Source organism: Schistocerca piceifrons, chromosome 10 (assembly GCF_021461385.2).
Source record: "Schistocerca piceifrons isolate TAMUIC-IGC-003096 chromosome 10, iqSchPice1.1, whole genome shotgun sequence".
Classification (NCBI taxonomy): domain Eukaryota; kingdom Metazoa; phylum Arthropoda; class Insecta; order Orthoptera; family Acrididae; genus Schistocerca; species Schistocerca piceifrons.
In genome coordinates, this window is record NC_060147.1 from 127,875,432 (window position 1) to 127,893,675 (window position 18,244).

The 18,244-nt window shown below is 44.2% G+C and overlaps 1 protein-coding gene across 3 annotated transcripts in view; it reads left to right on the plus strand.

The window, feature by feature from the left end:
• Positions 1-18,244, plus strand: part of LOC124718969 — a 288,559-nt gene that overhangs the window by 176,020 nt on the left and 94,295 nt on the right. For all 3 annotated transcript variants that reach the window (XM_047244639.1, XM_047244640.1, XM_047244641.1), the window contains exons 5-6: positions 767-881; positions 5,099-5,193. In XM_047244639.1, coding sequence (XP_047100595.1) covers positions 767-881; positions 5,099-5,193 — 210 coding nt within the window. The remainder of the gene's footprint in view (positions 1-766; positions 882-5,098; positions 5,194-18,244) is intronic.

The window sequence follows — 18,244 nt, forward strand, 5'->3', positions numbered from 1 at the left end:
AAAGTCGGAAACGTGATGGTACGCATTTCTGCTCCTTATACGAGGCATCACAACAACGTTTCACCAGGCAACGGCGGTCAACTGCTGTTTGTGTATGAGAAATCGGTTGGAAACTTTCCTCATGTCAGCACGTTGTGGGTGTCGCCACCGGCGCCAACCTTGCGAGAAATGCTCTGAAAAGCTAATCATTTGCATATCACAGCGCCCTCTTCCTGTCGGTTAAATTTCGCGTCTGTAGCACGTCATCTTCGTGGTGTAGCAATTTTAATGGCCAGTAGTGTACATGATCTGCTATCGGCAGCATTCGGATAACCCCTATGCAACATGTCACAACAGATGCGACATTCAAATCAACTCACCAGTCCACATGTGGAAAGACTTAATAAACATCAACACCATCTGTATCAAATACGTACATGGGGGAGAATCACGTCAGTGTAATTTAACAATCGAACTCTAAGGATCCACATCATCCCATACATCAACATCATCTTACTCCATAAGAAAGTGATGTAAAAAGCGCCTTGTCTCTATATTTCCTATAGTGATTTAGAGACATTATGGTTTGTACACAGGGCTACCGACAGTCTTTTTTTCTGCATGAAATGAAACAGGAAATGGGATTATGATATATTTTGTACCGTCCATTATACACAATACGAGGGCTCGAGAAGTAGGAAAATATACCTGTAAGTGATAGTGAGCAGCTTGCAAAATGTATATTTTGATGTGTGTCACATGGAGCATGTTTGTGTGCATGACGAAGACATCAAGCAGGAGCCGCCGTCGCTGCAGTACGTTGACCCCACCATGATCGGCGTCCTGGTCGGCTTGGGACTAATGTTCATTATCCTCTGCGTCGTACTGCATCTCTTCAGCAAGTAAGTCTCCTCCAAGCCTACTGCTTCTGTTTTCTTTCTCGATTTTCAAACGTTTCTCCATGATCTGTTCAACACACTTATCTGTAACTCACTGTAGTAACACCCCCTCCTCCCCTTTTCCCTTCCCTCCCCCTTGTCTATAGAGGCGTCTATCGAAAAGTTTTTCTTAACAGTCTCTGTCACTGGCATTTCAGTCTACTTCATTGCCATTATCCTTTGTGTTTGTGACACTATTAAACATGACTTCAGAAGCTCTAAGCTAATTAACATTATCTTTATTCTGAAAGCTTGCTATTATTGTTATTATTATTATTAATTACTATTAATATTATTATTCGTGTTCGTAATTATAATCAGCCTCATAATAATATCTCAGGTTACATAACTAAATCACAGTACCAATATAAATTGGGTATGTTTAATGATAGTTTAAAGTACTGGGTGATCAAAAAGTCAGTATTAACTTGAAAACTTAATAAACCACGGAATAATGTAGATAGAGAGGTAAAAATTGACACACATGCTTGGAATGGCTTTGGGTTTTATTAGAACAAAAACAATACAAAAGTTCAAAAAATGTCCGACAGATGGCGCTTCATCTGATCAGAATAGCAATAATTAGCATAACAAAGTAATACAAAGCAAAGATGATGTTCTTTACAGGAAATGCTCCATATGTCCACCATCATGCCTCAACAATATCTGTAGTCGAGGAATAATGTTGTGAACAGCAGTGTAAAGCTTGTCCGGAGTTATGGTGAGGCATTGACGTCAGATGTTGTCTTTCAGCATCCTTAGAGATGTCAGTCGATCACGATACACTTATGACTTCAGATAACACCCAAGTCAATAATCGCACGGACTGAGGTCTGGGGACCTGGGAGGCCAAGCATGACGAAAGTGGCAGCTGAGCACACGATCATCACCAAACGACGCGTGCAAGAGATCTTTCACACGTCTAGCAATAGGGGGTGGAGCGCCATCCTGCATAAACATCGTGCGTTCCAGCAGGTGTTTATCAGCCAGGCTGGGAATGATCCGATTCTGTAACATATCGGCGTACCTCTCACCCGTCACGGTAGCAGTTACAAATCCAGAATCACACATATCCTCGAAGAAAAAAGGCCCGATAACGGTAGATGTGGTAAATCCAACCCAAATTGTGACTTTCTCATCGTGCAATGGAGTTTCCACGACAGTTCTAGGATTTTCAGTTGCCCAAATTCTGCAGTTGTGGGCGTTGACAGACCCTCGGAGCGTGAAATGGGTTTTGTCGGTCCTCAACACGTTACTCAACCAATTGTCATCTTCCGCTATCTTTTGAAACGCCCACACCGTAAATGCCCTCCACTTCACTAAATCGCCGGGTAACAGTTCATGATGCTGATGGATTTTGTACGGATAACATAGGAGGGTACGCCTAAGTGCCAACGAAACAGTAGTGTATGGGATCCTGGTGCGACGTAGAACTGCACTAGCACTGACTTCCCCGTGCGTAGACGAACCCGCTACAGTTTCCATCTCTTCCTGAACTGTCTCAGCAACATTACCCCTTGTGCTCAGTCGGCCACTACAGGGTCTATCGTCTAAACAACCCATGCCTTCGAACTACGAAATCATTCTCGCCACAACTGCATTTGTCAACGGACCTTTACGCGTTCGAATCCCCTTCCTAGGGCGATAGGATCGTAACGCTGACCTAGCACATTCCCCGTTCTGATAATACAACTTCACTAAAAGCGCCATTTCTGGTAACGCCAACATGCTGCGACTCCTGGCGCATCTGATTCTCTCTCTCTTTTTTTTTTCCTTTATTGTGATTTCATTCCCCTGCCCCATATGGGCAGGGGAAGGCTGTCAGCGGCACAATCCGCCGCTCTTCAGCCGAGTGACATGACAACGTAAAATAAGAATAAAATGTTACATACATAAGGCGATAGAGGGGATTTTAAAACAGAATAATGGGAGAAAATGGAGGTAAAAAATAGACTAACACGGAGACGCTCATGGAGGACGATTAAAAAAAAAGTCACCAGAAAGTTAAAAAACACAGTTGGCGATTCTTCAAAACTCAGAGAAGACACTGAATGGACATCCACACGTTAAAAGGCGGCCACAGTAGTAAAAACACTCCGGAACAACACACTTAAAACCCACTTGGAGCACACACGACGAAGAATGAAACTGCCAGGCGGGACCTGCCGAGGAAAAGGGCAGAGAGGATGGAAAAGGAGGGGAGAGCAAAGGGGCAGCTGGGGAAATGGCGGGATGAAGAGAGGAGGGGCATGGCATCAGTGGGTACATGAAGAGGCAGGAGACATGTGGGGCAGGGATGAAGACAGAAGACAGGGCAGGAGGGAGTGCAGAGACACTGAAAGGAGGTAGAAGAGAGGGGGGGGAGTAGGAGGGGGAAGCCGCTCAGGAGGAGGGAGGGGGAGGAGAGGGAGCCCTGAGGAGGAGGCAGGAAGATGGGGTTAGAGTTGGTAGGAAGGGTAGATGTCAGGGCGAAGCTCATCATCCGGGAGGGGTAGACGGTGGAAGTTGCATTGGGAAAGATGGTGTAGAGATCGAGAGAGGGTGGGACACAACGGTAAAGGCGCGGCAACTGGTTGGGGGTTGAGAGGAAGGGAGACACCAGGGGGTGAGGGGGATCAAGGCGGCGGACAATATATAGTGGGTCTAGGCGCTACAGTCTGGAACCGCGTGACCGCAACGGTCGCAGGTTCGAATCCTGCCTCTGGCATGGATGTGTGTGATGTCCTTAGGTTAGTTAGGTTTCAGTGGTTCTAAGTTTCAGGGGACTGATAACCTCAGAAGTTGAGTTCCATGGTGTTCAGAGCCATTTGAACCATTTGAATATATAGTGTGCGGATGTGTTCAAAGAAAAGGAGAAGGTGGGGGAAGGGGATGAGGTCGTTGAGGATGCGTATGGGGGACGGAAGGTGGATGCGGAAGGCGAGGCAGAGCGCATGGTATTCGAGGATTTGGAGGGCTTTACAGAACCGGGGAGGGGCGGAAATCCAAGCTATGCTGGCATAACAGAGGATGGGGTGGATCAAGGATTTGTAGGTGTGAAGGACGGTGGAAGGACGCAGACCCCACGTCTGGCCGGACAGGAGTTTCAGGAGGCGAAGGCGGTTGTGAGCTTTGTTTTGGATGGTAAGGAGATGGGGAGTCCAGGTGAGGTGGCGGTCGAGTGTGAGGCAAAGGTATTTGAAGGTAGGAGTGAGGTGGATAGGACGGCCGTAAACGGTGAGGTAGAAATCATGGAGGCGGAAGGAGCGGGTGGTGCGGCCTATGATGATCGCCTGGGTCTCGGAGGGATTTAACGGATTAACCACTGGCTGCACCAAGCGGTGAATTGGTCAAGGTGGGCTTGGAGGGTACGTTGGGACCATTGAAGGGTAGGATAGAGGGCTAGGAAGGCGGTGTCATCAGCGAACTGGAGAAGATGAACAGGAGGGGGAGGTTTGGGCATATCAGCAGTGTACAGGAGATAGAGTAGAGGGGAATGGACAGAACCTTGGGGCCCGCCAGCAGAGGGATAGAAAGTACGGGAGTTGGAATTGTGGGTATTCACATAGGAGCGACGATGGGAGAGGAAGGAAGCAACGAGACGGACGAAGTTGATGGGGAGAGCATAGGTCTCGAGTTTGAAGAGGAGCCCGGGATGCCAGACACGGTCACAGGCGTTCTGGAGATCAACAAAGATAGCGGAGCGACGGGAGTTAAGTTGGAGGGAAAGAAGACTGGTAAGGTTAAGGAGCTGGTCGTCGGCGGAGGAGATTCTCTCTCTCATTACAACTCCTTTTATACACGATTGTCATGCGCAGTCACTGACGTTTTGCTGTCCAGCGCCATCTGTCGTACATTTTGTGAACTTTGTTTTTTCTTTGTTATAATAAAACCCCATGTCATTCCAAGCATGTGTGTCAATTTTTACATCTCTATCTACATTATTCCGTGGTTTATTAAGTTTTGATCACCCGGTATGTATGCCACAACAACATCGTTAATTTTGTTACAGTGTTTTTGTTTTCCTTTAACCAAACCAAAGTTATTTCTCAACATTTTGCACAAAAATTAACCAACAATAAGGTTAAAAACACCCTTGTTAAACTTTTATCCGTATGCTCTCACATTTTGAATTGCATTTAGGGGGCTGGCTAGGGTCCCGTTAGATGGCGGAGGCGAATGTAAGCCGCGTGTGTCCGCAGGGCCCGGTGGCGCGAGAACCGCACCATCTTCAACACGCCGAACCCGCGCCTGATGAACGTCTCACTGCTGCGCGACAGCAAGCTGATTCACGGAGGTGAGCAGGCGGCGGCTGCGGGCGCGGCCGCCGCCGCGGGGGCGGCTGTGGGGGCGGGAGCTGGCGCGGGGGCGGCGGCGGCGGCGGCGGTGGGTCGGCGCGGCAGCCCCCAGCCCAGCCTCGCGTCGCTTGCCGACGCCGGCTCCGCCGGTACTCGATCCTCGGACCACCGCTCCGCACGATCAGATGAGATGGCAGACCCCGCCAGCCAGACGCCCTGCACGCCGCTCCGCTCAGAGTAGCAAGTAGCCGGCGAGGGGCGAGCAACACACCACACGCACGCACACACACACACATATATATATATACACTCACACAGACAAACACACAGAGAGAGGATTGGAGGAGCAATAAATTCGTAGCAAACACACATCTACATCCCCCACACTCATTTTCTACAAAGGACGCATAAAGCTCATGTACAGGAATTGTTGACACTCCCTATTAACGCACACTCAAACACAGGGACACAGGCATAGCAGGGATCACCAGAAAACCAGTTACAGGTTGCCTATATGGCGACTTCCACGGGCAACAATATTTTGTATTTTTTAACTAAAGTTCAGTCTTGATCACTACACTTACGTCTCAATAACATAGGTGACCAGTTTCGGTTATATTTATATAACCATCTTCAGACCAATGGCTCCCTTGGAGGATGGTAGTTGATTTCGTAGCAGCTGAAGAGAGCTCCGCCTACCATCCTCCAAGGGAGCCATTGGTCTGAAGATGGTTATATAAATATAACCGAAACCGGTCACCTGTATTATTGAGACATAAGTGTTGTGATCAAGACTGAACTTTAGTTAAAAAATATAATAATCTATTGATCACTGTATTCCAAAAATGTTTACCAAAATTGAACATTATTTTGGTTCTCAGTAGGATTTTCGTAACTTTTTATCTTTATGGTACTTGAAATTCAGAACTCATATATCAGTCCACCAAAGCAGTTATATGCCAACGGTCAGTGGTAACGCTGGTTCCCGTCAGATCACCGAAATTAAGCGCCCTTGGGCTTGACTAGCACTTGGATGGGTGACCATCCGGGTCTGCCGGGCGCTGTTGGCGAGGCGGTGGCCACTCAGCCCTTGTGAGGCCAACTGAGGACCTACGTGACTGACAACGGCCCCTTCATACCTGCATCCAGTGACGCCTATTGTCTGAGGATAACTTGGCGGTCGGTCGGTTCCGTTGCGCCTTCTAAGGTCTGTTCGGACTGAGTCAGTCAGTCAAAGCAGTTATACATACCTCTCAAAAATTCTCGGTAGAATCGACTGTGAAATGTTTGCATTGTCTTTGATACCCAAAAGTACGACCGATTTCTCGACGGGCAACATGGTGCTGTGGTAGAGTAATTGTCTCCCACGTGGGTGGCCTGTTTGATTCTAGGCTGTCGTACATTTTTATACAAAGATGCATGCCTTACGTACATTGCCGTGAAGAGTATATATAATACATAAAATAGAAAAAAAAATTTTTTTTTACTTTTTTGGCTTTCGGGTTGTGTCCGTTCAGCCATCTCAACAGTGGAATATCGTTTTTGACGATCCGAACGTAATAGCTCCACAACACAACACCCTATCACCGAGCGCAGAAAAATCTCAGGCCCGGCTGGCAATCGAACCCGTGCCTCTCCTCTTAATGATCAGCAGCGCTAACCACGTAGCAGCCGATGCGGAAGAGAATAGAGTTGAACTGTATTGTCTTTTCTTTCAATGAAACAATTTTATTAACAATCTTATATAAAATATCATTAATTAAGAATCTATATTTGCAATGTAAACTGGATTAAGTGTTTGATGTCAATTAAAAATAAGAACACGCACATTTCTCATAAAAACGATAATTAGGTATGCATTAAGTAGCATGTTTGATGACATTTGCTTTCAAACTGAACTGGCCGAAAAAAGGAAAAAATAGTTACCGAAATGGGACTCGAACCAGCGGTCATCAGTCTCGAGCGCTTCCGATTTTTTCCATCTTTATGCATTTTGCGCTTCACGGAGGCGCTCGTAGAACATGCATCTTTGTTTAAAAATTTGCATTCGCCGGGAATCGAATCCACAGCTCTCACGCGGCAGACAAGCACTCTACCACAGAGCTACATCTCTGTCGAAAAGTTGGCTTTACTTTACGGTATTAAAGGCACTCGAAAAATAATGTTCTCTAGAATTTTTGAGAGTTGCAATTAACAGCTTTGTGCAATTATATTTGAGTTGTGTTCTTCCTTTAACTTAATTATAAAAAATTACAAAAAGCCGATGGCAATGCGGTCTCTTTGTGAATATTTCACATAATTGTTGAAGGAATTTAAAAATTTAAAAAATTTTTAATTCAGTCATAATATACTCATTAAGAAGTATAGTCTTCAAAACAGTAAGTCAAGAAACTGTGTATATGTCCTGCAGCGCAACTCACGGCCCGCAAATTATCCAAATTATTTTCATCCAGTATTTGTGAACAAGCGTACTTAGCGACTTTCAACAAACGTTAAACATAATTTCAAACCTTTTGTAATCTTTTCTTCGCTTACATGCTTAACTTCAAATATTTAACACCCCAACTCCTTTCCAAACAGACGTCTGAAGCTCGTTTATACGTGGGAATTCAGTTCTTTAATGAATCGGTTTTGGGGGTTAACTGGTACAATACAGATTGATTCACGAAGATATGCAAATATTTTAATATGTTATTCTAAAAGTAAAACTAAAGATAAAAGTTCATATCAACATGTTCAGTTACGGATTTACGGCTAATAAAAGATTTTGCCTTAATTTTAGCAACCTCGACAATACGAAGCCATCGCAATACTGTACGAGGTTAAAGTAAAGCACGATTTCCATTTATTTTGCTGTTATTGGTCTGGTGAATATAATAAACATGTCCCAGACGTGTATCTGCAGTAGTTTTCCAGAACATCCAGAGAAGCAAAGATTACTGTACAAGCAAATTTGTTTACTTTCCATTAAGAATGTATTTGTTGGCAACCGCTAGTGAGTTGTTTCAGTCGTTTCATAACTTTGAAATAAGTTAGTATTCTGTATTGCTCAGTGAATTAACAAAGTCAATACACGTCGGGCATTAACTGCTCGCATTATGAATACAATAGACGAAATTAAGAACAACCATGCGAAATTGAAACGAGCAACAAAACCTGTTCATACACGTGCAGGTAAATGCATTGAACTCGGTGGGGATACTTTTGAACATTTAATGTGAAAATATTGTGAAATTGTGTGTACACTCTGCAGCCTCCTTAACATTGAGCTTTGTTTTTTCCGGTTTAACATGAATTCACGTGTGCTATGGTATTAATAAAAGCAGATTATCTGACACATTTATAAAGTTTCAGTTAACGTTATTAACATCATTTTTCCAAGATTAAATTCTCTACTACTTCTGTTGAAAACTTTATGCAATTGTCTGGAATTTAAAAAAGAAATTTGGTCAAGTAGTTAATAAATTAAAAATTTTACGAAATTACTTCTTTGCTTTCCTGGGTGTTCTGGGGGACATATTTTATTAGATTCACCAGATCAATAAGAACAAAGTAAATGGAAATCGTGCTTTAACCTCGCACAGTTTTACGATGACTTCATATTAGCGAGGTTGCTAAATTTCAAGCAAAATCGTTTCTTAGCCGTAATTACGTAACTAAACATTTGCGGTCCTATGTTTATATGACCTTTTTCCTTTAGTTTTACTTGTAGAGTATCTTCGTGAATCACCCTGTAGAATGACGCTTTTGGCTGGAGCGTCACACGACACACTTCATTCTAGCAACGCATCTCACAAGTATTTCTTATATGCGCGTATATCTAGGTACCAAATAAGCCATTTGCAAGAAGCAAACGATAGTTTTCAGTAACCCGAACGCTCTGGAGTAGGGTCAGGGTCTGCAATATGGCTTTCACACACACACACACACACACACACACACACACACACACAATCCAAACTTGCACGTACGGATGAACCGCCTCAAGGCAACAATATTACGATCGAGCATTTCACTTAAGGAGAAAGCATTAGCTATCCCGCTGAGCTAAGCTTTCTCCAAACACACACAGACACACACACACACACACACACACACATACACACACACACACACACACACACACACACACACACACACACACACACACACACACACTCAGCCACTTCCGCAAACACGCATATACCTAAAGCGTCCCACAACCAGGCTTCCCAGGCCATGCGAAACAACTGCTTTACTATGCGTAACAACAGCTCGTAATTCAGATACATACAAACAAAATGTTAAGCAGCACGGCAGGGAATCATCATGAACAGCAAGGGTCAAGTACGAGCTTTTTTTGAAGCATACATCATAATTAAATAGTTTACTGGGGACTGGGGGCAGTGTGTATGAATAGGAAAAACACACACTCGCACACACACACATGCATAAGATACCCCGTAAATTTACTTCCACTAGCAGTTGTTTTACTCGACTAACTGGCGTTTCGTTATTATACGCATGTGGGATCCCCGCCTTTCCGATCCCAAATGGTCAAAGAGCTCACCTTCTTTGTGAATCAGTCATGTCTACTACTCGCTGTATCAAGCTGTTTGAAAAGAGGAAAGAATGTTAGACACCATTCCATTTATGGCAATGAAACCCGTTTAGGCGCATTCGAGTTTCTTTAAGGAGTCAGCCCCGATAACAACATTTCTTAAAATTCTTTTTTACGATATTCTGAGCCGCGCGGAGTGACCGTGTCACGGACTGCGCAGCCCCTATCGCCGGAGGTTCGAGTCCCTCCCTCGGGCATGGGTGTGTGTGTTGTTCTTAGCGTAAGTTAGTTTGAGTTATGTGTAAGTTCTAACAACCCTACCACAACAAAGGTCAAAAATTAATTATTATTGTAGTGTTGCTCACGCTGCTAAATATTTCATTTTCGGGCAACAACAAAGTTATATTGTGTGGCAAGTGTCATTAGAGCACAGTTATTAAAGTCATTTCTTGAAATAATGCATAAACTAGGCACTCATCTTTTCGTGTTTCCCACGGTGGTCTCGTTGTGAACTCATGGCTCAATCGTCGAAAATCTAGGTAGTGATGATTCCAAGCTCGGATGCAAAGAGACCTAGGTGTTATTCTGCGATATTCAAAAGTTTTATAGATGCGTTTCAGAAACCATTCTTGAAGATTAAGCTTTTGCAAGTTATGACAATTGTGATGTAAAAAAGTAATCAGCACTCCAAATTTAAGTTACACTTCTTCTTTATTACTTTTGTTGCAACATCACTTCACAATATAAAACATACTTTAAATATCTTCCTCACTGTCAAAGTTCACATTGCATAAACTGACTACCAAAGCTTGACTCTCTAATAACCGCTTATGCGCCCAAAAATCAGAGTTACAAGTACGTCAAAGATCATAGTGACAAAAGATACACATAAGAATAATATCATTGCGATATAAACATATAGATGTATCAAAGTATCTCTACATTAATGAAATCAAATCTGAATCTTGTCACAGAAATATGTTAACTATTCTACAGAAACACAGTAGAATATTGCTGGTATCGAGAGGTTGAGGTGAGGTGCCGTAATGGATACGTAATTCAAGTACCATTACAAAGTCTAGGGGCCGATGACCTCAGCAGTTTGGTCCCTTAGGAATTCACACACATTTGAACATATGATATTCTGAATACCAGTTCCGCCAGCTTACGGAAAGCGACGCAGTTAACTACCTCGAGGAATGTCCACCAATATGAAGATCATTAGTAGTTTTCAGAATACGCTTCATGGACGCTTAACTGGCGACGAGCATCCCGGAACGTAGCGTTACCGCACACTCAATCGCAAGCTACACATTAAAGGTGCGTCTCCCACTGCACGCTTTGCGCCTGGCCGTCGTACGACTGTCCTTCTCAATGGATAGAAGTCTTCCGAAGTAAGAGTGAATTCAGGTGTGCCGCAGGGGAGTGTGGTAGGACCGTTGCGATTGACAATATACATAAATGACCTTGTCGATGATATCGGAAGTTCATTGAGGCTTTTTGCGGATGATGCTGTGGTATAACGAGAGGTTGTAACAATGGAAAATTGTATTGAAATGCAGGAGGATCTGCAGCAAATTGACGCATGGTGCAGGGAATGGCAATTGAATCTCAATGTAGACAAGTGTAATGTGCTGCGAATACATAGAAAGAAAGATCCTTTGTCATTTAGCTACAATATAGCAGGTCAGCAACTGGAAGCAGTTAATTCCATAAATTATCTGGGAGTAGGAATTAGGAGTGATTTAAAATGGAATGACCATATAAAGTTGATCGTCGGTAAAGCAGATGTCAGACTGAGATTCATTGGAAGAATCCTAAGGAAATGCAATCCGAGAACAAAGGAAGTAGGTTACAGGACGCTTGTTCGCCCACTGCTTGAATACTGCTCAGCAGTGTGGGATCCGTACCAGATAGGGTTGACAGAAGAGATAGAGAAGATCCAACGGAGAGCAGAGCGCTTCGTCACAGGATCGTTTAGTAATCGCGAAAGCGTTACGGAGATGATAGATAAACTCCAGTGGAAGACTCTGCAGGAGATACGCTCAGTAGCTCGGTACGGGCTTTTGTTGAAGTTTGGAGAACATACCTTCACCGAGGAATCGAGCAGTATATTGCTCCCTCCTACGTATATCTCGCGAAGAGACCATGAGGATAAAATCAGAGAGATCAGAGCCCACACAGAGGCATACCGACAATCCTTCTTTCCACGAACAATACGAGACTGGAATAGAAGGGAGAACCGATAGAGGTGCTCAAGGTACCCTCCGCCACACACCGTCAGGTGGCTTGCGGAGTGTGGATGTAGATGTAGATGTAGATGTAGACTGACACTCTCGTCATCTGCAAAATGTATTCCCCGTAGATAATCTTTAAGCTCCAACAACTCAGATGAAATGGCCTTCCTCTCAATCTTGTGGTCCACTGTGAGCATTCGTGGAACCCATCGTGAGCATCTCTTCGAATATCCGAGAGTCTCGATCACTGCAAACGCACTTCCAATGCTGACCGACCCGACAACTGTAGAGCCAATTTTCGAATTGTGATGCACCGGTCGGCACGAATAATGGTATCCGTAAGATTCAGCATGTCTGCACCAGTGGCTGTGACAGGACGTCCCGAGCGTGGCTGGTCATGCAGCTCTGTTTCTGCATTTCCTGAGGCTGTAACTTTCTTTACAAATCGCCCAACTCTACTCCTATCAAGTGCAGCATCGCCATACACTGCATACAAACATTTATAGATGTTCACGACGGTTTCTTTTTCTGCACACAAAAATTCAATAATAGCACGCTGCTTGTAACATGAGTCGTATGTAGACGACATTTTGATGCTGTACTACAAACAATTGCCTCACAAATGCTGCTCTATGACTTTATACCTAGTCATGCTCCGAAATTTTCCTTTACTGCACGCAGTACGCAGTGCTGTAACGTATGTTGATATCATACTGCATTCAGTGTTTTCTTCAGTGCAAGGACAGGACCACACGCTAAGCACGAAAAACACCCCCTTACAGTACCACAGCCTCATCCGTACTTCATTGTTGGCGTTACACGCCTCGTAGTGGCCCCTTATCAGTTAGAGGGCCCGCACAACAGACAAGCAAGATGGGCTGTCAACCTCCTCTCAAGAGCTCAGATCGAAACATCGCGCCAGAAGACACGTGACAGTGTTTCCACCTATTGGAACTCGTGTGACTCATGTAGCACTCCGCCAAATCGGCGTTATAAGCGCGCCCGGACAGTCAAACGAGCAGTGTTTACCCACCACCAGAACAATTCTGGCCAGTACTTACGCCGGCTCTAGCACAGCATATACTCACCATAACATTCAGTAGCTCGTTGCATCTTGTAATTGGTAGATTTTGGTCATTATTTTGTTTCGTTGGCTTACATTCTTGTCTGGTTTTTCTACCACAAGAATTGTGGGGTTTTCTTGTTGTTCTTGCGTTTAAAAATTCGTGCATGTCTAGAAGGCGTTTTTTTTAAGTACAATAAAGTGTGTTCACACTTGACTGTTAGTTCTTTCCTGACGGCCGCAGGTAACGTTCTCCAGGATTCTCCTGACCTAAACGTCTTCTATCGGACTGCAACAGAGTATAGGCTGATCGATCGCTCCAAATCACTTTTTTTCCAGACATCTACTATCCAGTTGCGTCGCTCTTCACACAACCTCAAGCGTCGTTTAGCACTAATCACAGAAATGTATGCCTTACGAGGAGCTGCTTGCCGTGGCACTCAATACGTACAGTCATTGTACTAGCTCCTGGTGGCAGCTTTCAACTGACGAGTGATTCCTTCCACTGATTTCATGTTACAACCCTTCACGGTGGTGGTATTTGTGGTGTCACCGCCAGACACCACACTTGCTAGGTGGTAGTTTTAAATCGGCCGCGGTCCATTAGTACATGTCGGACCCGCGTGTCGCCACTGTGTGATCGCAGACCGAGCGCCACCACAAGGCAGGTCTCGAGATACGGGATAGCACTCGCCCCAGTTGTACGGACGACGTAGCTAGCGATGCACACTGTCGAAGCCTCGCTCAATTGCAGAGCAGATAGTTAGAATAGCCTTCAGCTAAGTCAATGGCTACGACCTAGCAAGGCGCCATTAGTAACATTGCATGTATCTACAGAGTCTCACTTGTATCGTCAAGAGCGATGTACCACAAGTATGGATTAAAGTTAAGTATTCCAGAAGCTACGTACTTTTCTTTATAGCATTCATTACGTATCCTGTTTCAGACCTCACGCCCTCCTGCTATAACTTAGCGCGTGCCTTTCGGCTTCCTCTCATTGTGTCTAGGCTGTCTTGTCTAGACACAACAGTATTGGTGGTGGTAAGTTCCTGCGAGAACAAAATGCTGAGGTCATCGGTCCCTACTCTTACACACAACTTAACCTACCTTTCGCTAAGCACAACACACACGCCCATGCCCGAGGGAGGACTCGAACCTCCGACGGGGGGAGCCCCGCGAACTGTGGCAAGGCGCCCTAGACCGTGCGGCCACAACCCTTCGCATTGCTCGACGGTGCCTGTCTGTCAGTTATGAGGTCTGGCGGGTCTTGCTTTAGCTGTGACCGTTCCTTCGTGTCTATCATCACATCACCAACAGTCGTCTCGGGTAGCTTTGGAAGGGTTGAAGTGTCAATTATGGTTTAGTCAGTCAGATGGCATCAAATGGCTAGGCCGCGTTCTCCTGATCAACTCATTCTGGTGTTACCGCTTCTCTACTGACAACGCAACACTCCTCGCCTTCTTCTTTGATACTGGCTGGTCCGCCTCAAGTGACATCTAGTGGTCACTATCGCATTACATCGGGGTGTCCGGATACTTTCGAATAGTAGTGCAGGTGTGTTTATTAGAAGAGCAACGTGTTTCTCTGTATTTTCGCGATAATCACATCGTCCTACTGCTATTATAATGGGTAGTCAAACGAAAACGAGATACAGGGTGATTCACGAAGATATGCAAATATTTCAGTACGTTATTCTACAAGCAAAATTAAAGAAAAAAGTTCATATGATCATAGGTCCACAAAAAAGTTACGTACGGAGTTACGGCTAACAAAAGATTTTGCCTGAAATTTGGCAACCTCGGTGATTGGAAGCCATAACAAAACTATACGAGGTTAAAGTAAAGTACGATTTCTATTTATTTTGTCGTTATTTATCTGGTGAATCTAATAAAACATGTCCCCAGACGTGTATCTGCAGTACTTTTCCAGAACATCCAGGAAAACAAAAAAGTAATTTCGTAAATTTTTTAGTTTATTAACTTCTTGACCACATTTGTTTTTTAAATTCCATACAATCGCACAAAGTTTGCAACAGAACTTGTAGCGAAATTAATTTTGGAAGAGTGATGGTAATAACGTTAACTAAAACTGTACCACTGTGTCAGATAGTCTGCTTTTATTAATAGCATAGCCCACGTGAATTCGTGTTAAACCGGAAAAAAACAAAGCTCGGTATTAAGGAAGTTGTACAGTGTACATAAAACTTCGTAATACATTCACCATAAAGTATTGGTTAAAAACAGTCTTGGTTGCAATTTTAGTTTTTTTATTTTTCAACGACGCGTTTCGCCTTAGATCTTATCTAGATGGACGCGAAAGGCACCAAGATCTGCTTAACGCGTTCCCGTTCACAGGAGCGAGTAACAGTAAGATGGGGGCTCAGGTAGTAAGCATAATGCATAACCTGAAGATGACTAAATAAGACAAAACGCGTCGTCGAAAAATAAAAAAAAAATAAAATTGCAACGAAGACTGTTTTTAACCAATACTTGTAAGTACTGATTTGCTGTTATGCCACATATGGACTGGAAAAATTTCTATTCACAATAAATGTTGAATGCATTTAGCTTCACGTGGCATAAACAGATTCTGTTGCTCGTTTCAGTTTCATAGGGTTGTTCTTAATTTTCTCAATTGCACTCACAATGCCAGCAAGTAATGCCTCACGTGCATTGACTTTGCTCTTTCACTGAGCAATACAGAAAACTAACTTATTTCAAAGTTATGAAACGACTGAAACAACTCACTAACGGTTGCCAACAAATACATAAACGTTTGTACATTCTTAATGGAAGGTAAACAAATTTGCTTGTACAAGAATCTTTGCTTCTCTGGATGTTCTGGAAAACTACTGCAGATACACGTCTGGGGCATGTTTTATTAGATTCACCAGATCAATAACAAGAATATAAATAGAAATCGTGCTTTACTTTAACCTCGTACAGTTTTGCGAAGGCTTCATATTAGCGAAGCTGCTAAATTTCAGGTTAAATCTTTTATTATCCGTAAAACTGTAACAAAACATTTGTTTATATGAACTTTTTTCTTTAGTTTTATTTGCAGAACAATGTATTAGAATATTTGTATATCTTCGTGAATCACCCTGTATATGGTAAAATGAGTAAGTAAACTGTTTATTATTTCAAAAGTAATCGCCAGAACTGTTAGCACATTTATCCCACTGACGAGACAAGACAGCCAATGCGCCCGTCTACGGAATCGTGATCGTGTCGAGGCGTGCACCTCTTCGTCCGAAGCAAATCGACAGCCAAGAATGTCATCCTTCAGGGCTCCAAAAAGATGAAAAGCGCATAGAGAGAGAGAGAGACGGGTACTGTATGGAGGGTGTGTAAGGCCTTCCCAGCGAAACTTTCGCTGTATAGTCGAGACAACTGGAGTAACATGTGAGCGGGCAATATCCTGCAGCAGAATAATAACGTCCGTCAACATTCCTAGGCATTTGCACTCTAAAGTGTTCCTGTTGCTTTAACTACGCTCCAGATGTTTCGGTGCGAAGCCCTTTCACATCATATAATCCTCTCCCACGCGATTTCCGAATGTTTGGAGCCCTGAAGAAAGTCATTCGTGGCCATAGATTTGCTTCGAACGAGGAGGTATACGCCTGGGTACAATCATAGACTTGCGATTGTGTTCAAGACTTTTCTTGTAGATAGAACTCAACACGTCGCTCTTAACGGAACAAAATCGACACGAACAATATCACATCGATACTCAAATTTCTCCCATACTCGGGCAAGCATGTCCTTCGTCACTGATGTTATGGCAGTACTGAGCCACTTCAACTCTTCCAGGTTCTGGCGGTGTGGTGGTCCATAAACGTTGTCTTTAACGAAACCGTACAGGAAGAAGTCAGAGGCTTTTAAATCCGTCGGCAGCTCCTTGACGACCAATCCAAGGGTTCGGTAGAGTTTCGTTCTGATATTCACGCACTTGGCGACTCCAGTGAGGCGGTGCCCTGACTTGAAAAATGAAGTCGTCTTCGTGCAGCCTCGGAAAGAACAAGTTATGTAACATAGCGAGATACTGCTGACTGTTAACCGTGTTTCCATCAAAGAAGAATGAACCGTGAAAAGATGATCGGGATATCGCACAAAACACATTGACTTTAGGCGAATCTCGTACATGTTCAGTGGGTTCCGTAGGCACCAAAATTCGAATATTGTGTTTGTTTACATGATCACTAACATGGAAAGTCATTATATCACCGAACACGATGCGTTGTGCGAAAGTGTTATCATTGTCAATAGCATCACGAATCTCGTTACAAAATGCCACACGTTTGCGTTTGTCATCAAGACGAAGAGCTTGTAACAGCCGCAACTTGTATGGCTTCATAACCAACCGACATCTCAAAACACGCCAAATTGTCGCTGTAGCCAGTTGCAACTCCCGACTGGCACGACCAGTTGATTTTGAAGGACTACGTGGGAAAGAATTCATGTAACATTTTTTTTTTCTTCAGAACACGAGGGCAGCAAGGACTCTTTCCTTTACATACACACCCCGTGTCTAGAAACTGTCGATACCATCTGCGAATGCTCCACCCATTCGGAGAATCAATTTGGTACCTCGACCTGAAACGTCTTTGCACCGTAATCACGGAATTGCACTTGGAAAACTCGAGAACACAAAACCATTTCTGCTGCGGAGCAGCCATTTTAAACATATGATGGTTACAAAGCAAAACAGAAGATAACTGACATCTAGCGGCTATTAATATAAACTAGACTACTCGCAGATGATGCAGTTGTGTATACCAAAGTAGCAACGCTAGAAGACAGTAAGAATTTGCAGAACGACCTGCAGAGAATTGATGAATGGTGCAGGCTATGGTAGTTGAACCTGAACGTAAATACACTCCTGGAAATGGAAAAAAGAACACATTGACACCGGTGTGTCAGACCCACCATACTTGCTCCGGACACTGCAAGAGGGCTGTACAAGCAATGATCACACGCACGGCACAGCGGACACACCAGGAACCGCGGTGTTGGCCGTCGAATGGCGCTAGCTGCGCAGCATTTGTGCACCGCCGCCGTCAGTGTCAGCCAGTTTGCCGTGGCATACGGAGCTCCATCGCAGTCTTTAACACTGGTAGCATGCCGCGACAGCGTGGACGTGAACCGCATGTGCAGTTGACGGACTTTGAGCGAGGGCGTATAGTGGGCATGCGGGGGGCCGGGTGGACG